The sequence below is a fragment of the Salvelinus namaycush genome, chromosome 31, assembly GCF_016432855.1.
Source record: "Salvelinus namaycush isolate Seneca chromosome 31, SaNama_1.0, whole genome shotgun sequence".
Lineage (NCBI taxonomy): Eukaryota > Metazoa > Chordata > Actinopteri > Salmoniformes > Salmonidae > Salvelinus > Salvelinus namaycush.
This window is the reverse complement of record NC_052337.1, coordinates 41,995,056-42,019,642: the sequence shown is the minus strand read 5'-3', so window position 1 is coordinate 42,019,642 and position 24,587 is coordinate 41,995,056. Positions and strand designations below refer to the sequence as shown.

At 41.7% G+C, this 24,587-nt stretch overlaps 2 protein-coding genes across 3 annotated transcripts in view; one reads left to right on the top strand and one right to left on the bottom strand.

Moving 5' to 3' along the window:
- Nucleotides 1-22,734, bottom strand: LOC120025781 (spindlin-W). 2 transcript variants are annotated; one of them, XM_038970423.1, is made up of 7 exons: nt 22,525-22,734; nt 13,623-13,713; nt 12,987-13,105; nt 5,786-5,831; nt 3,817-4,076; nt 3,316-3,549; nt 1-2,947 (listed from the first exon to the last, which is right to left on the bottom strand). In XM_038970423.1, the coding sequence occupies exons 3-7, from the start codon at nt 13,039-13,041 to the stop codon at nt 2,748-2,750; spliced, it is 795 nt and encodes a 264-aa protein (XP_038826351.1). In that variant the 5' UTR covers nt 13,042-13,105; nt 13,623-13,713; nt 22,525-22,734; the 3' UTR covers nt 1-2,747. The 2 variants fall into 2 exon arrangements, with proteins under 2 accessions (XP_038826351.1, XP_038826352.1); XM_038970424.1 differs by lacking the exon at nt 5,786-5,831 and having other exon boundaries at nt 12,987-13,713; nt 22,525-22,729.
- Nucleotides 22,022-24,587, top strand: part of LOC120025780 (hippocampus abundant transcript-like protein 1) — a 33,759-nt gene continuing 31,193 nt past the window's right edge. Inside the window, exon 1 of the mRNA XM_038970422.1 lies at nt 22,022-22,185. Coding sequence (XP_038826350.1) covers nt 22,183-22,185 — 3 coding nt within the window. The 5' untranslated portion in view covers nt 22,022-22,182. The remainder of the gene's footprint in view (nt 22,186-24,587) is intronic.

Here is a 24,587-nt window from a genome sequence, read left to right as displayed (position 1 = left end):
AATAACTGTTTTTCTTTAGAAATGCAAAAAAAAAGAAGAAGGGAATGTCACAATAAGAAACACATTGAACATATCATAGAAAAACTTAAATAAAATGAGAGATACACACATACATCTCACATTTCACACTAACTTCCACTTACAGTTCTGTTTTCGCTACTCATGCAAAACGAATGGTCTGTTTTTCTATCCCACAATGAACTGACATCAAACACAGTACAATACTACAGTAGGCAAGTGTGAAAGGCCAATTCATCGAACACTTTCAATTGTTTTCTGAAGGTGACTTCTTGCATAAAACACAAGTCAGTTTGCAGTTTGGAATACAACAGGTTATAGAAGATATTTACTTGTGTGTAGCTTTTCTGATATAGAGGGGCTTTATACTGTACGGGGTCTTAAAATTATCATCTTTATTATAACCGATATACATACTCTCAGGTTTTCCTATCCATCTCTAAAGCTACCATTCAGTCATACTTTGTGTATAACCTAGAGTAAGCATTAGCTACTCCTCTAACAGAGGGACTTAATCTCAAAATCAGTCACAACAGCTAATCTGTTCTGTTACTATGCAGAATACTGTAAAGAACAGTACTACCCCTCTTCAGAAACTGCATCTGAACATACACTGCTTCAGTGTCATGGAGGGCATGGAGAAAGCAGTGAGGGTGGAGTGTTGGGAGTTACAGTCACATACGTTACAAACTAATTAACAACATCTGTATCTTAGAGGTTCTAGACCACTTAGTTGCCCACTGTTTCTCTGACAACAGGGGTAACGTCCCTAAAGGAGCATACTAAGAGGTCATCTGGTGGAACATGTAGTTTGGTTACACACACACACAAACACACAGCAAATAAAAATCTCTTTCAGGGCGAGTAACCGTTCGTCAAGTACAATATTTCATGCACTCCATAAAGTGGGTGTTGCATTTAAAGTTTTGAATACTTCTTGTGTATTAACAGTTGTGTGAAAATGTTTTGAAAATCACTCTAGTATTGTTGTAGTGGTACTGCTGAATTTAGAACACTTTTGAGGAGCTGGTATGGAATTTTCACTTCTAAATAATTGTCTTACTTTGCAGTGCTTTTACCATACCGTCTTCAGTTTTTAAAAGCCATGAGAAAACAGTTTACTAAAATGTTACTATGACAATTAAACAGAAAGTGTGTTTAACACAGAGGTCAAGAAGAATGTGATGATTCTAAGTAACGTATGACAAGTAAAAAAGTAACGAAAATAGATTTTCCCAACAAAACAAACTGTTGTAAACATATGAATACAGGAACAACAATAAACAACTATTATCTGAACAATTATTGCTGTTATTATGAATGAATAATGAATTAAAAGGGTCGAGGGATTTGGCAAGGCATATTAAACAAAATCTTTCTCAGGACAACAGATTAACGCTCTCACTGGTTAACCATTTTTGAATAGTGTTGTTGAGATGATCAAAATATAATTGTCCTTTCAGACAAAAAAACTAAAACAAACAAGTGCTCTTAAATCCTCTATCTTCTAAGAAGATTTTTTGAAATTAGTGCTGTGATAGAACTAAATCTGTATCAAACTATTATTTTCTATGAATATACATTAAATACAGTATAAAGTAAACAAGTTCTTGGAAAAAAATAAAACGTTTGAATCAAAGGGATACTTTGGGATTTTGTCAATTACGTCCAGTCATTATGCTAACGCTAGTTAGCAATTGCATTAGCGCTAGTTAGCAACTTCCTTCAAACTGCACGCAGAGACATACAAATGGTATCCACGACTTCATCTGGCTCTGGGAAAGTAAATGAAGGGCCTCATTGCCAAAATATCATTTTAAAACACTGGTCACCTCCCTCTCATAACTTCCACACATTTCTTTGCTCACTGCATATGTTGTTGCATATCTTTCAACATTACAAAGAAACAAATGTAATCATAGTCAGGGTTTGAATGATTCTACGAAACTGAAACAAACCCAAGTACTGTAGTCACTGACCACTGTAAGATAGGGGGACTCCAGAACTGCATGTACAACAAAATAATGAACACAAGAGCTCATACACTCACACATATATAGGATATACATTGCTATGACTGGTTTGGTCATCAAATCACTGATAATAATCGAATGAGATGCCAACTAACTTTATATGCAGTGTGCAAATATTAGGCTTGTTATCATTTCCCTGTCCTTTCCCTTAGAGATTGATGGGATGTATCCATAGGATCACTCAACTACAGGGGATAGACAGTTGACGAAACAAATTGTGGCCACTAATTCAGATGCACAGTGCCCCCTTTTTCTTCTCTGACTAGAGCTATCAGAGATGTTTCATGAGTAGAAATCCAAAGGCTTCAGTGAAATATCCAATCCAGTTGTCCGTCTGTCACATCTCAAAGAAGTATTTGCATGAAACGTTGAAGAGATATTTTGGGAAAATTGGTGGATAAGATAAGGTTCCATGTGGTGATGGTGGTGGTTGATCGTCTTTCCTGCATGGTAGAGTTTCCCCACAACTTCCGCATCCATCGTTAACTCCCCAGACAGCCCTCCTGTCCTCTGGGCCCAGTGACCCAGTAGCCTTTTCACACTACCGTGCTGACCCGAACCAGGCTATACTGGCTCTCTATGAAATATTTTTCCCACATAGTCCTTTTCAGCAATGGTGGATGGACACGTAAACAGACCAGCACTGCTCGATTCGGCTCAGTAGTGTGAAAAGGGGTCAGAGGTCAAAGGTGGCCCTTAGGAGGTCTTGACCAGGTCGTAGACGTAGATGTGGAAGTCGTCGTCGAACTTGATGAAGTATACGGAGGGTTTGGCCTCCACCTGGTGGATGACCATGCCAGTTCGTTTGGAGCCGTCCTCTTTAGCGTACTCAACCTGTTTCCCCACCAGACTGTCCACCACCTCCCCCGGCTCCCGCTCCGCAGGCGTAGCGTCATCTAAGAGACAAACAATAACACAAGTTTAAGTTAATTTTGCCATATGTAATTTATTTATGGGAAATCATTGGAAACTCAAACATGTTCACCTATCTATTTATTCAACCTGGTTAATCTCTTTTACAAGAGAGACCTGGACAATGAAGAACACAAAGCTTTAATCATGAAGAGAGAGTAGCCTGCTATCATCATGAAAAGCAACCCACCCACCCATCATCAGGCGAGTATAGACATTATAAAGGCTCATGCATGCTTATAAAATGTTCATAAACTCGTACACACATCTTAGCTTTAAGCAGTCTTACAATCAAGAGAGAGTGGTCTATTGTCATTTTGAAGTGCAGCCTAACTCTAAGGACAGGACTAACTTGAGTCAGGCATGATCCTCAGGTCTCCCTCCTTGTAGTCGTCTAGGAGCTGGTACATGTACAGGACGGGGTCTTTCTCGTAGGTGATAAAGAACCAGGTATTCATGATGGGTGCCCGGGCCAGAACCATGCCCCTCCACTCGTCTTTAGTTCCGTCCTCCGTCTCAAACATGTGCTCCACTGCCTTCCCTATCATCGTGTCAGCCAGGTTGACGTCGCTGATGCGCGTAGAGGCTGCAACAGAGTACATGGTACATGGTAACATCTAGTTTCAAGTTTATTTGCCATGTTTAACTTATATATTGGAAAACTTACTAACTCATGAATATCAACGATTAACGATCAAACTCACAATCCATGTTATTAACATTTTAGGAGCACTATGAACGTGTAACACCATTAGAGCACAAACAGAAACTCGTCTGCGACTTGCGTTAATCAATCAACACCAAATGACAACAATCAATATAAACAATATGTATACATAGACCAAGGTCTTACATTGACGGTCAGGGAGCACCTCGAGGCCCTGTACCCTCTCATCTTTATGCAGCTCCAGGCCGTAGACACAGTCGAAGCCGTCGTACTTGATGAGGTAGAGCGAGGGGTTGACGGGCACCTGGTCCAGCACCGTGCCTTTCCACTGCGACTGAGACGTAGCACTCCCCTCCTTCCAGATGTGCTGGATACGACAGCCCACCATGTTCCGCCGTGGCGCCGACGACACTGCCTTGTTGGGGCCCATGCTGTTCTTTTGTTTCCTGAACGATGTTTCAGACAACTTATGAAAAAGGGGAATTCGGGGGAACAAACATACACTTAGCCAATGAAAAGGGTGAAAACCTGATGGCTGTCAGTCCCTTACATTAGCTACTAATCTAACTGGATCAATTTTATAGTACATCAAATAGCCTAAAATATTTCATTTATTAAATATATATAGTGCATTTGGAAAGTATTCAGACTCCTCGACTTTTTCCACATTGTTACGTTACACCCTCATCCTAAAATTGAAAAACATTTTTTCCTCTCATCAATCTACACACAACACCACATATGACAAAGCAAAAACGGAAATATCAAATTTACATAAGTATTCAGACCCTTTACTCAGTACTGTGATGAAGCACCTTTGGCATTGATTACAACTTTGAGTCTGGGTATGACGCTACAAGCTTGGCACACCTGTATTTGGGGAGTTTCTCCCATTCTTCTCTGCAGATCCTCTCAAGCTCTGTCAGATTGGATGGGGAGAGTCGCTGCACAGCTATTTTCAGGTCCCTCCAGAGATGTTTGATCGGGTTCAAGTCCAGGCTCAGGCTGGGCCACTCAAGGACATTCAGAGACTTGTCCTGAAGCCACTACTGCGTTGTCTTGGTATTCCTGTTGGAAGGTGAACCTTCGCCCCAGTCTGAGGTACTGAGCGCTCTGGAGCAGGTTTTCATCAAGGATCTCTCTGTACCTTGCTCCGTTCATCTTTTCCTCGAACCTGACTAGTCTCAGTCCCTGCCGCTGAAAATCATCCCCATAGCATGATGCTGCCATCACCATGCTTCACTGTAGGGATGGTGCCAGGTTACCTCCAGACGTGATGCTTGGCATTCAGGCCAAAGAGTTCAATCTTGGTTTCATCAGACCAGATAATCTTGTTTCTCATGGTCTGAGAGACCTTCATGGCTTTGTTTTTGCTCTGACATGCACTGTCAACTGTGGGACCTTATATAGACAGGTGTGTGCCTTTCCAAATCATGTCCAATCAATTGAATTTACCACAAGTGGACTCCAATCAAGTTGTAGAAACATCTCAAAGATGACCAATGGAAACAGGATGCACCTGAGCTCAATTTCGAGTCTAAATACTTTTGTAAATAAGTTATTTCTTGTTTTATTTTTAATACATTTGCAAAAAAAAGTACACACCTCTATTTGCTTTGTCATAATGGGGTATGGTGTGTAGATTGATAAGGACTTCATTTAAAAAAAATAAGACTGTAAGGTAACAATGTGGAAAAAGTCAAGGCGTCTGAATACTTTCCAAATGCATTGTCGCCCATAGCAATATAATACAGTCAAGTGTGTACTCTGATCTGCTTTCATTCTCTGGATCTGTCTACATGAGACCCGTAAAGACTGTGTACTTTGAAGTGTGAATATAGTACTGGCCATACCATGGTAGTGTGTCACTGCACAGCTGATACTAGCCCTGTATTCGCTTCAGCAGGCCACTAAAGAACAGTATTAGATATCAGGTATTCAGCGTGGCACTACTAGACTAAATAATTAATGTATCTTACCAAGCACCACTGTTCTCTACATAGTCAAAAGTAGGCTGCAGATGGTTTTAGCCGTTCATTTAATAGGCCTACTACGCAAAATGTCTATTCAAAACAGTTGAATGCTGAATGTTTTACAAATGCACAATCACAAAGGGTACATAATAGCTAAGGTAAGTAGAGGATTCCTGGCTTACTTGTGGGAGTTCTTTTTCTTCATATTTGCAGAAACACCTGAGTGCCCTTAAAAACAAAAACATTTAAAAAAAAATGATTCTAATGCAAATTAATGGAGTAAATCTATTCAGTAGCTAGGCTACTCTACTCTTATAAGTGGGCTAAATGTACCTGATTATCATCTGAAGATAACAAAAGCAAACCACAAAGTCTGTCCCCCCCTATTATAGGCCTACCGAGTACTATGTTTGATCAAAGCCTCTATGGGCCCTGGTTCAAAGAAGTGCATTATTAAGGAAACAAAAGTAGTGCCCTATAAAGGGAATAGGTGTCCAGGTGTTTCCAACATCACCAGACAAGCTGGATCCTGGAATTCACAAGGCTGGCGAAAGGGAAAAAGGGTGTCGAGAAACACCTGGAGGTGGGAGCTTGAGGCAGATACAAGGAGAACCGGCTTGGAGTGGAACGAGCTGGAGAAGACTGCCCAGAAAAGTAGTGTTGTCACAATAGCAGAAGACTTTGATACCAGGTTAAGTATCATGACACTCAATACCATCACAACAAAAAACGCCAGTCACAGAATGGCACTTGACCCAGACAGATCTTTTGAGGTATCATTACATTTTAAATTTTTGATGTTCATATGTTTTCAGAGATAGTCATGTATGCATTAAGTAATCAATTATACAACCACTGACTTCGTTTTTACCAATCTAATTGCAGTTGAAGGCGGAAGTTTACATACACTTAGGTTGGAGTCATTAAAACTCGTTTTTCAACCACTCCACACATTTCTTGTTAACAAACTATAGTTTTGTCAAGTCGGTTAGGGCATCTACTTTGTGCATGACACAAGTAATTCTTCCAACAATTGTTTACAGACAGATTATTTCACTTATATGCCATGTCATGGCTTTAGAAGCTTCTGGTAGGCTAATTGACATCATTTGAGTCAATTGGAGGTGTACCTGTGGATGTATTTCAAGGCCTACCTTCAAACTCAGCGCCTCTGAGAAAGAAAAAAAAATACTACGCATAGGACTCGTTTTACTGTGGATATTGATACTTTTGTGCCTGTGTCCTCCAGCATCTTCACAAGGTCCTTTGCTGTTGTTCTGGGATTGATTTGCACTTTTCGCACCAAAGTGCGTTCATCTCTAGGAGACAGAATGCGTCTCCTTCCTGAGCGGTATGGCAGCTGCGTGGTCCCATGGTGTTTATTCTTGCGTAGTATTGTTTGTACATATGAACGTGGTACCTTCAGGCGTTTGGGAATTGCTCCCAAGGATGAACCAGACTTGTGGAGGTCTACAATTTATTTTCTGAGGTCTTGGCTGATTTATTTTGATTTTCCAATGATGTCAAGCAAAGAGGCACTGAGTTTGAAGGTAGGCCTTGAAATACATCCACAGGTACATCTCCAGTTGACTCAAATTATGTCAATTAGCCTATCAGAAGCTTCTAAAGCCATGACATCATTTTCCAAGCTGTTTAAAGGCATAGTCAACTTAGTGTATGTAAACTTCTGACCCACTGGAATTGTGATACAGTGAATTACAAGAGAAATAATCTGTCTGTAAACAATTGTTGGAAGAATTACTTGTGTCATACCTAGTCAGTTGTACAACTGCATGCCTTGAAATGTGTCTTCCGCATTTAACCCAACCCCCCTGAATCAGAGAGGTGTGAGGGCTGCCTTAATTGACATCCACTAATGTAGCCTACATTGTCTGGTTTGGATGATTGCGTATGCTGTCGCTACTGCATCCAAAAATAAACTGGTCACATTCAGGACATAACTTTGTAAGAACTGTGTTTGTGCAAAATGTGGCTGGCTCAAATGCTGACTGCTGCGTCAATCGAAACTGGACGTTCTAAATAACCATTCTAATCACACCAGTTTGAGCGTACACTGCAGGGACCACTAGAAGATCACATCAGTTTGTTGGTATGTGTGAAAATGTTGAACTGGGTTTAAGCAAAACTACCAAAACTATTGCTGATGGTGAACCTGAACAATCAAAATTAAATCTAATTTCAGCAGGTATACAGTGCCTTCAGAAAGTATTCACACCCATTGACTTTTTCCACAGTTTGTGTTAAGGTGGGATTAAAATGTATTTAACTGTAATTGTTTTGTCAACAATCTACACAAAATACTCTGTCAAAGTGGAAGAAAAATTCTACAATTTTTAAGAAAATACATGAAAAGTAAAACACTAATTTATCTTGATTACATTCAACCCCAAGTCAATACATGTAAGAATCACCTTTGGCAGCGATTAGCATATCCATAACATGATGCAGCCAGTACCATTCTTGAAAATATGAAGAGTGGTACTCAGTGATCTATTGGATTTGCCCCAAACATAATGCTTTAAATTAAGGACAAAGTTTTTATTCTGTACAGGCTTCCTTCATTTCACTCTGTCATTTACGTTAGTATTGTGGAGTAACTACAATGTTGTTGATCCATCTGCAGTTTTCTCCTATCACAGGCATTAAATGGTGTAACTGTTTTAAAGTCACCATTTGCCTCATGGTGAAATCCCTTAACGGTTTCCTTCCTCTCCAACAACTGAGTTAGGAAGGACGCCTGCGTCTTTGTAGTGAGGGGGTGTATTGATACACCCTCCAGTGTAATGAATAACTTCACCATGCTCAAAGTGATATTCAATTTCTGCTTTTTAGGTGCCCTTCTTTGCGAGGCATTGGAAAACCTCCCTGGTCTTTGTGGTTGAATCTGTGTTTGAAATTCCCTGCTCGACTGAGGGACCTTACTGATAACTGTATGTGTGGGGTACAGAGATGGGGTAGTCATTCAACAATAATAGGGGTTAACATGATTTCACACAGAGTGAGTCCATGCAACTTATTGACTTGTTAAGCAACTTTTTCCTCCTGAACGTATTTAGGCTTGCCATAACAAAGGGGTTGAATACTTATTGACTCAAGGCATTTCAGGTTTCATTTTTTATTAATTTGTAAACATTTCTAAAAACATATTTCCACTTTGAAATTATGGGGTATTGTGTGTAGGCCAGTGACACAAAATCTAAATGTAATCAATTTTAAATTCAGCCTGTAACACAACAAAATTAGGAAAAAGTCAAGGGGTGTGAATACTTTCTAAAGACACTGTATATAGGCTATAGCCAGATGAGAGATGTGTCTCTGGTCGCTTTCTTTTATTCCGGTAAAACACAATTTTCCAACAGCATTTGATAACAATAACCAATTACAGTGGTTGTCACTCAATTAATAAAGCCTAACATTACGCAACCATTTTACAAGCATTTGAATGCTGGAGGTGCCATGCGCAGATGTGCAAGGAATAGGAATAGGCCGCTTACCTGAATAGGAATAGGCCGCTTACCTCTCGCTTCGCACACTGACCAACAGCGCGCAGTTTGACTAGGCTACTCATCCCCAGTAGCCTACTGATGAACGACATTTGCATAGAAAGCAATATCTTTTTTATATAAAAGTGTGCGCTGTCTCTTTTAAAGGGTAACTCTCAACCCCAATTTAAGCCTTTGCGCCTTAAAATGTAAAAATAAAAAGTAATTCAGGTGAGAAGTTGTGGGTTGGGAGAATTGCACATAAATATTCATTTGGGGGTATTTCATTTTTATTTATTTAACCTTTATTTAACTAGGCAAGTCAGTTAAAGAACAAATTCTTATTTACATTGACGGCCTACCAAGGTAAACGTAGTAGTACCTGATCCCAACACTTTCTCAATAAAACATAGCCTACTTACCAGAGGTCCACTGGCATGCTCTGATAATACAATTATGTGCATTGCGAGCAAATACGGCACTGGGCAGTTAGGAGAGTTAGCCCCTGTATGGGTCGTCACAAGTTACCACAGCCACAAAGTCATACAGGCCACCTATTTCTACAACTTATCTTCTTAAAATTTGAATTTAACATAACCACAGTGCTAACCTTTCCCTAACACAACCCTAACTTATGCCTAATTTTTGTTTTCATTCATTTTTACGCTATAGCCAACTTTTACTTTGTGGCTGTGGTAACTAGTTGGAAACCAGTGGTAAGGCGCCAAGTTCCTGAGTTCCTGACACCTATTGCCACTTGCAGTGTAAATTCGAATCCCACATGAGGCGCAAAAAAAATTGTTGAAATGTGGACTAACATTTATTGTGTTGGAAAGAAAATAACAATCATCCCTTGAAAATTAAGATTTAGGGGCTCAATTGGGGGGGCTTAGTTCAATCCAACCCGCATTGTAGTATTTATGCAGTAGCTCTTTTTTCAATGGTCAAATTAACTCACAGATTGGTCGTGGGTACTACATAAAAAACATAAAAACTACTACCAGGGCGACCTCTCTCACAGGTATGCTTTCACTTTTCAGAATTCAAAGTGTGTGGGCACGGGATGAATATTGTAAATAAAGGATAAAATATATATATATAAGATATCTGCCCCATGTGGGGCTAGAACTCTCGACCATAGACGGGTTGGTTGTTTAGCAACAAAACCAAGGCACGTGCAACTACATGAAAAAAACTAGAGGGGGTTAGCTTAGATTGTTGACATGTATAGTTCGTCTCCAATGTTTATTGAAAACATAAATACATTTGGACAATGAGCACTTGTTGTCTCTCAAATACATGGTTACAGTTGTTGGTTATCTGGCTAGCGAATTTCAGCCATATTAGCATTGATATGAAATCCGTCAAAACACCTCAAAACAAGACATCTATATTCAAATACTCATACCAACTACACTAACTGTACTATTTGTGACATAAATTGAGTATGTAGTATGCTTATTGGTCATAGTATGGATATAGTTAGTATTCCAAAAGTTCCTGGATGTCGTACTAATTTTGCCAAAATACGAAGAATTCAAGCAGTCGACACTATTTCTGTGCTTTTAGGGCCCATAATGAAATTCTTCAGAAAATGGGCGTGGTTTCACAATGTTTTCAGATTTGAAGAAAATGGTGGAAAATATGCAGCTGAAGTTGAAGAGAGCGGATACAAAATTCATTGCTTTAACTAATTATGACAAATGTTTAAGAAAATGTTGAGCAATGTAATAAAGTAATGACTTTTCAAATAAGTTACGTTACACATTATGTTGGCTGACAATTTGTTAGTCAGTTTGTTATCCTTACGAACCGCATAGCATTACAACAGTATGTATCGGTATGTTAGTTAGTTACTTAACATTAGTTGGCTACTATTTCAATGAACTTGCCAGGCAGTATATTAACTATATGCTAACTAACTACCCAACATTTATTGATTTTGATTATTCACGTCATTCTTAGCTAAGTGGTATAGTCGTTGTGAGTTCTCAATGGATATTGTTAATTTTGGCTATCTACTCCAATTTCAGAGCACTCTCGTCTGAGTGTGCCAGAGCGAAGAATTACTGAAGGATTTACAAACGCTCAACGCCTATTGAATATGGCCAGTGTCAGTAAACGTCTGCAAAAACAAGCGTAATTAAATTGTTGCCAGCAGCACAGTTACAGTCACCAACGCTCTGGATAACATTAAAACAGCCTAACCAGCTCTGCTAGGGCGAGTAAAATGGTCAGAGTGAGGTGTTCTCTCATTTGTGTCTGGAAGTAGCTAGCAAGCTAGCCAACGTTAGCTTGGGTGCTTGATTACCGTTGTGAGGTGAGAACACTCGCTCGGATCAACCCTACTCCTCGGCCAGAGCGTCCAGTGTACACTCCAAGAGCGAAACGTTCTGAATTTGCAAATGGACAATCTGACAACACTCTGGATTGAATTTACGAACACACCCGAAACCGTAAAATATCTAGCTAGTAATTTGTTATGCTAACAAGCTAGCAATAGGTTGCATAGCAACAGCATCAACTTCAGGTAGACAGGCGAAGCACTAATATAATCAACTGAAAGGATACCGTTCGTTTACAATATACTAAAATGAACTAATAGTATGTAATATATACTCATTAAGTATGTAGTATACATTATGTTAGTATTGGTATAGTTGCATATAGTTTTCGTGACCTTGTCAGCTAACCCATCTATTGAACTATGAGCCAACTGTCCTAGCGAACAGCGCCACCAATCAGTCATAGTAGTTGAGAAAAAATACAAGGAATTGAGATGACTACCATTGTCATCTATTTCTTATTACGATGGATGTAGCTACGAATATAAAAGGTATAATCCTCATAGCCTACATGTTTTTTTCTTCTTCGCAAAAGCACATAGATGTGTATGAAAGGGTAAGAAAGAATGTTGAATTTGGTCATATGCGGAAATGTGCCTTACTGCCTTTTGAATTTTGGGTAATGTCAGTAGTCTAGTCAAGGAAGCATCAAGCAAAAATATATTGGCACACTCCACTTACCAAGACCATTACCAAATAAGGCGCGTTGTCACCTGCTTTATAGTAAGCCTTGAGGTGGTACATTCACACACACAATGAGAGAGACATGAAAGACGTAACCTAGCATAGCAGGCGAGGGAGACAAAGTGAATAAAGTTTTGGGCAATGACTGTAGCTATGGTTTGTGTTGACAATCAGCTTTGAAATCAGCATATTTTGCATTACGCTTGGCATATCACAAACTAAGTACTAGGGTAGTGAATTGATGTTAGCTTCAGCTGTAAGCTAGCAAGGGAAGTTAGCCTACAAAGCTGGAAGCTACCGGTATCTTCAATATTGTATTTTTAAAGTGCTCTCGCCTGTAACGCCATTGTTAAATACAGTTCGCAAAACAGTTGCAACATTTCTAAATGCCGTTTTGCATTATTCAAGTGTGCTAACTTCTGTGCCGAATGAGTGGGGAGCTAACATGATGCAGCCCAGACTTCAGTGAGTTCAGTGGTTCCTCAGGACAGGCTAGAGCTAGCACTGAGTAAGTGGAGCAGGCACGGTGCTCTCGCGCTATAAGGGCACCTCGACTGCGCTGATAGACAGACTTGATCCTCTTTCAAATCAGTAGACGACATGAGACATTTGACAGAAGTACCGAAAATAATACAAATTCTAGTACTGAACCGTTTCTCATGTTCTAGTATAAAAAAGTACAGACATTTCAGCTTACCATACAACACTAGAACAGAGTGCGATGGAGAGGAGTCATTGATGGCCTATGCTCCCAAAGGAGCAGGCTAAGTAAGTAAGTAATAAAGGGAATAGGATGCCATTTGGGATGCCGCAAACACATCTATAAAGAGCCTGATTAAAGCCAAACTAACCTGCATCAGCTCTGGATCGCTGGCCCGGCGCGCTCTTCCTGAATTGGGTCTTCATTCATCAGCATATAGGGGAGCAGCCGAGCTGCCAGACTAGGGTGAAAATATCTATGGTACCAAGTCTGGGGTATAAAAATATGAATGTAATGAAAACATTAATGATTTATGTAATAGCCCAGAGAGATGGACAACAGCCAGGGAATAAATCTTAATAGAATCCAGTGGGTCCAGTCAGAGGAAGTGAGAAAGTGAAAATCTATTTGGCAACCAATTCAGAAAATGGAAACTGCCCACTGGGCACAGATGTCAGTTCAACATCTAGTTTTGATTTGCATTTGGTTGAGTTGTCAACTAACATGAAACCAACAAAAAATGTCACCATGTCATTGGATTTAGGTTAAAAGTTGAGTGAAAAAATTACAAAATGCCCTTATGTTGATGACTTTTTGCATATCCAATCAGTTTTCCACGTTGATTCAACGTCAACATATTGTTTTTTGGGGTTGAAATGATGTGGAAACAACTTTTATTCAACCAGTTTTTGCCCAGTGGGAGGGAGGGAGTTAAAAAGTAAAGCGTCTATCTATGATACCCAGTGAAAGCAGAAAAAAGGGATAGGGACGGATTATGGTATTCAACCCAGATTGTCCACGGATGGTTGAGGACTGACTTCGGAGCAGGCGGATGTCTCTGTTCAGGGATGACGGTCACATCAGGTCTCTGCGAAGACCTGCAAACCAAAATAAATTATTATATAAAGGTGATTATAAATTGGGTGGTTTGAGCCCTGAATGCTGATTGGCTGACAGCCGTGGCACCCTTAGCCATGGTATATTGGCCATATACCACACGTGCCTTATTGCTTAATTCTATTGAGTCACTTTAAAAGACTAATTTTGCACATAATCTCAAAAAAGAGAAAAACATTGTGTTTGGTTATCCATTTCATACCAAAGCAGACTCCCCAAATATTGTGGGCTAAATCATCAAGATGTACCAGTCAAAAGTTTGGACACACCTACTCATTCTAGGGTTTTTCTTTATTTGTACCATTTTCTACATTGTAGAATAATAGTGAATACATCAAAACTATGAAGTAACACATATGGAATCATGTAGTAACCAAAAAAGTGTTAAACAAATCTAAATATATTTTATATTTGAGATTCTTCAAAGTAGCCAATGCCACCCTTTGACTTGATGACAGCATTTTTTCAACCAGCTTCATGAGATAGTCACCTGGAATGCATTTAAATTAACAGGTGTGCCTTGTTAAATGTAAATTTGTGGAATTTCTTTTCTTCTAAATGCGTTTGGGCCAATCAGTTGTGTTGTGACAAGGTGGGGTTGGTATACAGAAGATAGCCCTATTTGGTAAAAGACCAAGACCGTATTATGTTAAGAAAAGCTCAAATAAGCAAAGAGAAATCCATCATTACTTTTAAGACTTGAAGGTCAGTCAATATGGAAAAATTCAAGAACGTTGACAGTTTCTTCAAGTGCAGTCCCAAAAACTATCAAGCGCTATGATGAAACTGGCTCTCATGAGGACCGCCACAAGAAAGGAAGAGTTACCTCTGCTGCAGAGGATAAGTTCATTATAGTTACTAGCTTCAGAAATTCCAGCCCAAATAAATGCTCCAGAGTTCAAGTAACAGACACATCTCAACATCAACTGTTCAGAGACTGCGTAAATCAGGCCCAGACTTGACTGCCCTTGACCAGCATAAAAACATCCTGTGGCGTTCTGCATTATTTTAGTATTTTTTTAATTTCACCTTTATTTAACCAGGTAGGCTAGTTGAGAACAAGTTCTTATTTACAACTGCGACCTGGCCAAGATAAAGCAAATAAATAGGCCATGGTGGCGAAGTAAATACAATATAGCAATTAAAACACTGGAATGGTAGATTTGACAGTAGATGATTGTGCAAAGTAGACATACTGGGGTGCAAAGGAGCAAAATAATAAATAAATAAATACAGTAGGGGAAGGGGTAGTTGTTTGGGCTATTTATAGATGGGCTATGTACAGGTGCAGTGATCCGTGAGCTGCTCTGACAGCTGGTGCTTAAAGCTAGTGAGGGAGATAAGTGTTTCAGAGATTTTTGTAGTTCGTTCCAGTCAATGGCAGCAGAGAACTGGAAGGAGAGGCGGCCAAAGGAGGAATTGGCTTTGGGGGTGACAAGTGAGATATACCTGCTGGAACGCGTGCTACGGGTGGGTGCTGCTATGGTGACCAGCGAGCAGAGATAAGGTGGGACTTTACCGAGCAGGGTCTTGTAGATGACCTGGAGCCAGTGGGTTTGGCGACGAGTATGAAGCGAGGGCCAGCCAACGAGAGTGTACAGGTCGCAGTGGTGGGTAGTATATGGGTGACAAAACAGATGGCACTGTGATAGACTGCATACAATTTGTTGAGTAGGGTGTTGGAGGCTATTTTGTAAATGACATCGCCAAAGTCGAGGATCGATAAGATGGTCAGTTTTATGAGGGTATGTTTGGTAGCATGAGTGAAGAATGCTTTGTTGCGATATAGGAAGCTGATTCTAGATTTAATTTTGGATTGGAGATGCTTAATGTGAGTCTGGAAGGAGAGTTTACAGTCTAACCAGACACCTAGGTATTTGTAGTTGTCCACATATTCTAAGTCAGAACCGTCCAGAGTAGTGATGCTGGACGGGCGGGCAGGTGCAGGCAGCGATCGGTTGAAGCGCATGCATATAGTTTTACTTGTATTTTAGAGCAGTTGGAGGCCACGGAAGGAGAGTTGTCTGGCATTGAAGCTCATCTGGAGGGTTGTTAACACAGTGTCCAGAGAAGGGCCAGAAGTATACAGAATGGTGTCATCTGCGTAGAGGTGGATCAGAGACTCACCAGCAGCAAGAGCAACATCATTGATGTATATACACTGCTCAAAAAAATAAAGGGAACACTTAAACAACACAATGTAACTCCAAGTCAATCACACTTCTGTGAAATCAAACTGTCCACTTAGGAAGCAACACTGATTGACAATAAATTTCACATGCTGTTGTGCAAATGGAATAGACAAAAGGTGGAAATTATAGGCAATTAGCAAGACACCCCCAATAAAGGAGTGATTCTGCAGGTGGTGACCACAGACCACTTCTCAGTTCCTATGCTTCCTGGCTGATGTTTTGGTCACTTTTGAATGCTGGCGGTGCTCTCACTCTAGTGGTAGCATGAGACGGAGTCTACAACCCACACAAGTGGCTCAGGTATTGCAGCTCATCCAGGATGGCACATCAATGCGAGCTGTGGCAAGAAGGTTTGCTGTGTCTGTCAGCGTAGTGTCCAGAGCATGGAGGCGCTACCAGGAGACAGGCCAGTACATCAGGAGACGTGGAGGAGGCCGTAGGAGGGCAACAACCCAGCAGCAGGACTGCTACCTCCGCCTTTGTGCAAGGAGTAGCACTGCCAGAGCCCTGCAAAATGACCTCCAGCAGGCCACAAATGTGCATGTGTCAGCATATGGTCTCACAAGGGGTCTGAGGATCTCATCTCGGTACCTAATGGCAGTCAGGCTACCTCTGGCGAGCACATGGAGGGCTGTGCGGCCCCACAAAGAAATGCCACCCAACACCATGACTGACCCACCGCCAAACCGGTCATACTGGAGGATGTTGCAGGCAGCAGAACGTTCTCCACGGCGTCTCCAGACTCTGTCACGTCTGTCACATGTGCTTATGTGCTCAGTGTGAACCTGCTTTCATCTGTGAAGAGCACAGGGCGCCAGTGGCGAATTTGCCAATCTTGGTGTTCTCTGGCAAATGCCAAACGTCCTGCACGGTGTTGGGCTGTAAACACAACCCCCACCTGTGGACGTCGGGCCCTCATACCACCCTCATGGAGTCTGTTTCTGACCGTTTGAGCAGACACATGCACATTTGTGGCCTGCTGGAGGTCATTTTGCAGGGCTCTGGCAGTGCTACTCCTTGCACAAAGGCGGAGGTAGCGGTCCTGCTGCTGGGTTGTTGCCCTCCTACGGCCTCCTCCACGTCTCCTGATGTACTGGCCTGTCTCCTGGTAGCGCCTCCATGCTCTGGACACTACGCTGACAGACACAGCAAACCTTTTTGCCACAGCTCGCATTGATGTGCCATCCTGGATGAACTGCACTACCTGAGCCACTTGTGTGGGTTGTAGACTCCGTCTCATGCTACCACTAGAGTGAAAGCACCGCCAGCATTCAAAAGTGACCAAACATCAGCCAGGAAGCATAGGAACTGAGAAGTGGTCTGTGGTCACCACCTGCAGAATCACTCCCTTATTGGGGGTGTCTTGCTAATTGCCTATAATTTCCACCTTTTGTCTATTCCATTTGCACAACAGCATGTGAAATTTATTGTCAATCAGTGTTGCTTCCTAAGTGGACAGTTTGATTTCACAGAAGTGTGATTGACTTGGAGTTACATTGTGTTGTTTAAGTGTTCCCTTTATTTTTTTGAGCAGTGTATATATTAGCATCGAATAGCCCCATCGAATAGTCCCATCGATATGCCCCATCGATATGCCCCATCGATATGCCCCATCGAATAGCCCCATCGAATAGTCCCATCGATATGCCCCATCGATATGCCCCATCGATATGCTAGCTAAGGCTAGCTTTTTCAAACATAAAATTGCATCCTGTAGCACTAAATCCCAAAAGTTTTGGGACACTGTAAAGTCCATGGAGAATAAGAGCACCTCCTTGCTGCCCACTGCACTGAGGCTAGGAAACACTGTCACCACCGATAAATCTACGATAATCGATCATTTCAATAAGCATTTTTCTACGGCTGGCAATGCTTTCCACCTGGCAATTCTTTTATTTTTTTCTCCCCAATTTCGTGGTATCCAATTGTTAGTAGTTACTGTCTTGTCTCATCGCTGCAACTTCTGTACGGACTCGGGAGAGGCGAAGGTCGAGAGCCATGCGTCCACCGAAACACAACCCAACCAAGCCGCACTGCTTCTTAACACAGCGCGCATCCAACCCGGAAGCCAGCCGCACCAATGTGTCGGAGGAAACATTGTACACCTAGCGACCTGGTCAGCGTGCACTGTGCCCGGCCCGCCACAGGAGTCGTTAGTGTGCGATGAGACATGGATATCCCTGCCGGCCAAACCCTCCCTAACCCGGACTACGCTAGGCCAATTGTGCGCCGCCCCGTGGGTCTCCCGGTCGCGGCCAGCTGTGACAGAGCCTGGGCTCGAACCCAGAGTCTCTGGTGGCACAGCTAGTACCTTAGACCACTGCGCCACCCGGGAGGCCCCCTGCAGCAACTTGCCCAACCCCCCGAACCCCCCCCCCCCCCCCCCCCCCCCCCGCTTCTCCTCCACCCAAATCCAGACAGCTGATGTTCTGAAAGAGCTGCAAAATCTGGACCCCTACTAATCAGCCGGGCTAGACAATCTGGACCCTCTCTTTCTAAAATTATTCACCAGAACTGTTGCAACCCCTATTACTAGCCTGTTCAACCTGTCTTTCGTATCGTCTGAGATCCCCAAAGATTGGAAAGCTGCCGCGGTCATCTCCGTCTTCCAATGTGGAGACACTCTAGACCCAAACTGTTGTAGACCTATATCCATCCTGCCCTGCCTTTCTAAAATCTTCGAAAGCCAAGTTAACAAACAGATCACCGACCATTTCGAATCCCACTGTACCTTCTCCACTATGCAATCTGGTTTCCGAGCTGGTCATGAGTGCACCTCAGCCATGCTCAAGGTCCTAAACGATATCATAACCGCCATCGATAAAAGACAGTACTGTGCAGCCGTCTTCATCGACCTGGCCAAGGCTTTCGACTCTGTCAATCACTGCATTCTTATCGGCAGACTCAATAGCCTTGGTTTCTCAAATGACTGCCTCGCCTGGTTCACCAACTACTTCTCAGATAGAGTTCAGTGTGTCAAATCGGAGGGCCTGTTGTCCAGACCTCTGGCAGTCTCTATGGGGGTGCCACAGGGTTCAATTCTCGGGCCGACTCTTTTCTCTGTATATATCAATGATGTCGCTCTTGCTGCTGGTGATTCTCTGATCCACCTCTACGCAGACGACACCATTCTGTATACATCTGGCCCTTCTTTGGACACTGTGTTAACAAACCTCCAAACGAGCTTCAATGCCAGACAACACTCCTTCCATGGCCTCCAATTGCTTTTAAATGCTAGTAAAACTAAATGCATGCTCTTCATGGAAATCAAATCTGTCCTTTGATCTGATGAGTCCAAATCTGAGATTTTTGGTTCAAACCGCCATGTCTTAGATGATTGTAGATGATCGGATGATCTCTGCATGTGTGGTTCCCACCATGAAGCATGGAGGAGGTGGTGTGATTGTGTGGGGATGCTTTGGTGGTAACACTGTCAGGTGATTTATTTAGAATTCAAGGCACACTTAACCAGCATGGCTACCTCAGCATTTTCAAGCGATACGCCATCCCATCTGGTTTGCGCTTAGTGGGACTATCATTTGTTTTTCAACAGGACAATGACCCAACACACCTCCAAGCTGTGTAATGGATATTTGACCAAGCAGGATAGTGATGGAGTGCTGCATCAGATGACCTGGCCTCCACAATCACCCAACCTCAACCCAATTGATATGGTTTGGGATGAGTTGGACCGCAGAGTGAAGGAAAAGCAGCCAACAAGTGCTCAGTATATGTGGGAACTCCTTCAAGACTGTTGGAAAAGCATTCCAGGTGAAGCTATTTGAGAGAATGCCAAGAGTGTGCAAAGCTGTCATCAAGGCAAAGGGTGGCTAATTTGAATAATCTAAAATCTATTTTGATTGGTTCAACATTTTTAGTTACTACATGATAGTTTTGTTGTCTTCACTCTTATTCTACAATGTAGAAAATAGTAAAAAGAAAGAAAAAACCTTGAATGAGGAGGTGTGTCCACACTTTTGACTGGTACTGTAGCTTTAAAAAAAAAAAAAAAACTCTTTCTTCCCACTGGTGTGAGGATGTCATGGCAACAGTGAGAGACCCTGATGACACTGATTTCATGTGTATTATTGGAATGTATCCAAGCCATGTATGTAGTCAGTTACATTGAAGTGATGATCGCCAAAGTGAAGGAGAAGCCTGTTTTGTTACCATCCACCCTATGTCACTCAGATTTTACCATTAGATACCAGGACTAGGCTAATCAAAACACTAAATTAGCCCTGTTTTACACATATAATTAGAATGATTCATCAAATAAGTCAGGAATCATTCAATCATGAAGAGAATTAATGAGTGATTCAAATTGTATGGTTCTTCTCCTACCACAGGGGTGCGTGCTCAGCCCCCTCCTGTACCCATGCCTGTGTGACCACGCACGTCTCCAACTCAATCATCCCGTTTGCTGACGACACAACAGTGGTAAGCACGATTACCAACAACGATGAGATAGCCTACAGGGAGAAGGTGAGGGCGTTGGGAGAGTGGTGGCAGGAAAATAACCTCTCACTCAACGTCAACAAAACAAAGGAGCTGATCGTGGACTTCAGGAAACAGCAGAGGGCGCACGCCCCTATCCACATTGACGGGGCCGCAGTGGAGAAGGTGGAAAGTTTCAAGTTCCTCGGCGTACATATCACTGACGATCTGAAATGGTCCACCCACACAGACAGTGTGGTGAAGAAGGCGCGACAGCGCCTCTTCAATCTCAGGAGGCTGAAGAAATTTGGCTTGGTCCCGAAAACCATCACAACCTTTTACAGATGCACAATTGAGAGCATCCTGTCGGGCTGTATCATCGCCTGGTATGGCAACTGCACCGCCTGCAACCGCAGGGCTCTCCAGAGGGTGGTGCGGTCTGCCCAATGCATCACCGGGGACAAACTACCTGCCCTCCAGGTCACCTACAGCACCCAATGTCACAGGAAGGCCAAATATATCATCAAGGACATCAACCACCCGAGCCACGGCCTGTTCACATATCTATCATCCAGAAGGCAAGGTCAGTACAGGTGCATCAAAGCTGGGACCGAGAGACTGAAAAACAGCTTCGATCTCAAGGCCATCAGACTGTTAAATAGCCATCACTAGCCAGCTTCGTAACCCTGCACCTTAGAGGCTGCTGCCCTATATACATAGAATTGGAATCACTGGCCACTTTAATAATGGAGCACTAGTCACTTTAATAATGTTTAAATAATGTTTACATACTGCTTTACTCATGTCATATGTATATACTGTATTCTATTCTACTATATTTTAGTCAATGCCTCTCCGACATTGCTCAATCTAAAATGTATATATTTCTAAAGTCCATTCTTTTACTTTTAGATTTGTGTGTATTGTTGTGAATAGTTTTAGATACTACTGCAGTGTTGGAGCTAGGAACACAAGCATTTCGCTACACCCTTAATAACATCTGCTAAATATGTGTATGTGGCCAATCAAATTTTCTTTGAAATACTGTCTGCTTGCATAACAGTGTCAATGATTACACATTACACACTCATTCACATGTTCTCAAGAGATGCTGAAAGAAAAAAAATATATATATTTCTCCACTCCTGTTCCCAAGACAAAGTTAACATTTGTTATATAATTTCTCTGCAAAAAATTGATAAATCAGGAGGAGTTAATGTTATATTACATTACATGTGAGAGGTTATAGGCCAACAGTCAGTGTCCATATATCAGTTACTATTAAATTTAACCCATATACTTAAATTAGGAAAATTCTGTTTATTCATGGTTACAGGGATACTCATGATCAGGATATCAAGGGTTAATGTAAACAGTATATCAAAGGTTCATGTAAACAGTTTATCCCGAATATGACCTTAAAAGGCTCTGATTGGTCAATCAGACATCTGTGGCCATACAGCATTTACTGAGATGCAGCCTCCACAGATGTCAAGGCTTTCATACTTCTTGCGCTTAGCAGAGCAGAGCAATTGTGAAGGAAGTTGTCGGGGAAGTTAGTGTTTATACAGGATGTACCGCCCCCACCTACCGTCAACCAATCATGTCGATGCGGACTATACGGAACACTCCGCATAGTTCGGAAGGGCAAGGCGATGCGGTACAGAGTTTTACTTGCCTCTGCATGACTACGCAATTGCGTCACGCCCTCCATACTAAGCCTCCGACCACATTTTCGGATCAAGCCTAAATTGACTTTAAGCGGGATATGAGCTACTATCAGGAATACTGTGCGCATGTAAACGTGGTCATTGTCTTAAAATGGTAAGAAAAATGCAGTCTGCAAACAGCGCATAATTAGCTACACTAGCTAACGTTAGTGGCTGCAGCAGCCAATGTCAGCCATATTACATTACTATTATTTACATTCCCTGCAGCAGAGGGGAGAGTAAGTACTAAAACCGCACAGTCGAACAAAGGATGTACTGTACTCTGGCTGACAAGAAACACATTTTCAAGTGAAAACAAAAATGACTCAAACCAGCCTACTTTCCACCCTAATTTTGAAAACCCATGTTACGCGCGCATAGAGACCTTTTCGAATGCATATTTGTGGTTGGCTTCCTGTCTGACAATAGATGTTTGTCTGTCGGGATATCTTACCCGCTTTATTGTGAAATTATAGCAAGATATGAAGGATATTTTCGTCTCCCGTTTGTCCCCTGTGCCAAGCCAGTCTCCGTTTGATGGCAACACCGATTCTACGGCCAAAAACCTTCCCCTCTTCTTCCGCTGCCAAATAGTGTTACAGCACGAGAAACAATTGGCGCAGTAAATTCCATCTTCCTGCAAAATAGTGAGTCATTGCGCGTTCCCCGAACCGACAGCTCTGCACCTGCGCATGTGTGACTGCGACAGGGCTCGGAACAACTTGAGGACAAGAAAACTATTTGAGTAAACTATTTAATTGACAACCAGTCTACACAACACAAAACACTTGATTAATTGCACTATAACGGTGACAAACTGCCCACAAACTGTTTGGGCCTAAGAAAGCTGTCCCAACATTTACTGCCTTTTTAAAAACCATAGCTGATATGGCTGACTTGCTTAAACAAATATGGTTACTGCTGACTCCACGTGGATTTGTGTAAGTCGATAAGAACCGCATTCTCCTTCAATAATAATGAACGCCAAAACTAGTTTTGACTTTTGAACCATATACAAACATTATTACATTTATGTTCAGTAAATTCATAATGTTTATTCTTATATCATTAACACTTAACTCTAATTATAAGCAAGTGCAAGCAAACAAGCTCCAATGAGGTAGGCCTATTCGGTCAGCACTTTCAAAATGGATACAGACAGAAAGTCAGATCGATGTTAGTTCAGATAAATTCTGAAATATGGCCTTAACTTTACTATTCTTTAAATCACCACACAGAGAGAGACTCTTGGTTAGCCTACCATTTGAGGTATTTTATTTGGCCTATGTTGTCTAAAAAGGAAGGAAAATACAATCATGAGGATCCACTTTATATGCAATATACCGACGCACAGACAGCGCATTGCACAAACAAAACAACCCTCACAATATCAACTGGAATTACATGGGTCTATTACTGAACTTTTTGTTGAAAAAAATTTTTTGAATGGGAAGAGACTCACTTGCAAACATGGTTACAGACACAACAACATTATATAGTATCTCCTTCTCGTCAAGAAAAGCACAAGCTAATTATAATACACAAAGTAAAGAAAACAATGAAATCATTCCAACGTTGCCTAAAATGATGAATAAGATACTAATGAGATAGACCTACATTATATAAGCAAAAGGCTTATAACAATTGAGATGTACAGACTATGGCATAAGAGAACAATGAGGGGATAAGAGGAAATCCGTAATTTTGACTAAGACATTAATAAGCGAGCTAAGATAGACAAAGTCAATATAATTATTTTTTCAACTTTTGAGATGTACAGTGACAGAATTCAGAACATGGGCCGTTCTTACAGTTTCTCCCTGTATACCAAGTCAGAACCGTAGAATACATAAAGGGGACATATTAGCAGACAAAGAAAGCTTGCCCCACCAAGTGAGAACAGTAGGCTAAGTTCGGAGGGGGAAAGGGACCAAATTATTAGGGTGAGGCACATGGGCTACTAACAGCTTACGACACAACATACACTTAGTATTACATTCTTAGCTACAGTATACATAACTCTCTAGCATATTACATCATATATGCAGCAGCATACAAGACATTTTTGGATTCACCGTTGTTGTGCTGTGCTCACTTGAACAGGAAGGGGTCCTTCTTGTGGGCAGATTTTGTCATCAAAGTCTGTCATTCTCTGGATTTATGGTGCTTTCAAGACAACTGGGAACTTTGAAAAAAACAAGGTTGAATCGTGACGTCAGTGATCTTCAGGTCGGAGCTCTAGAAAGAGGCCCAAGTTCCGAGTTGGATGACCGTTCAAAACGTATTTTCCCAGTCGGAGCCGGTTTCTTTCCAAGTTCCCAGTTGTCTTGAACTCACTGAAGTCTGAGATTTCCCAGTTCCGAGTTTACAGTTGTTTTGAATGTGGCAGAAGTCATGCTGGATTGACATGGTCAATGTATTCAAACTTTTCTGGCCCATGGTGTTGCGTGTGAATGTTTGTCCTTTTAAGCTTGGAAAAGAGACCCTTTTAGACAGATGTTTTAGCAGGCAGGGGAA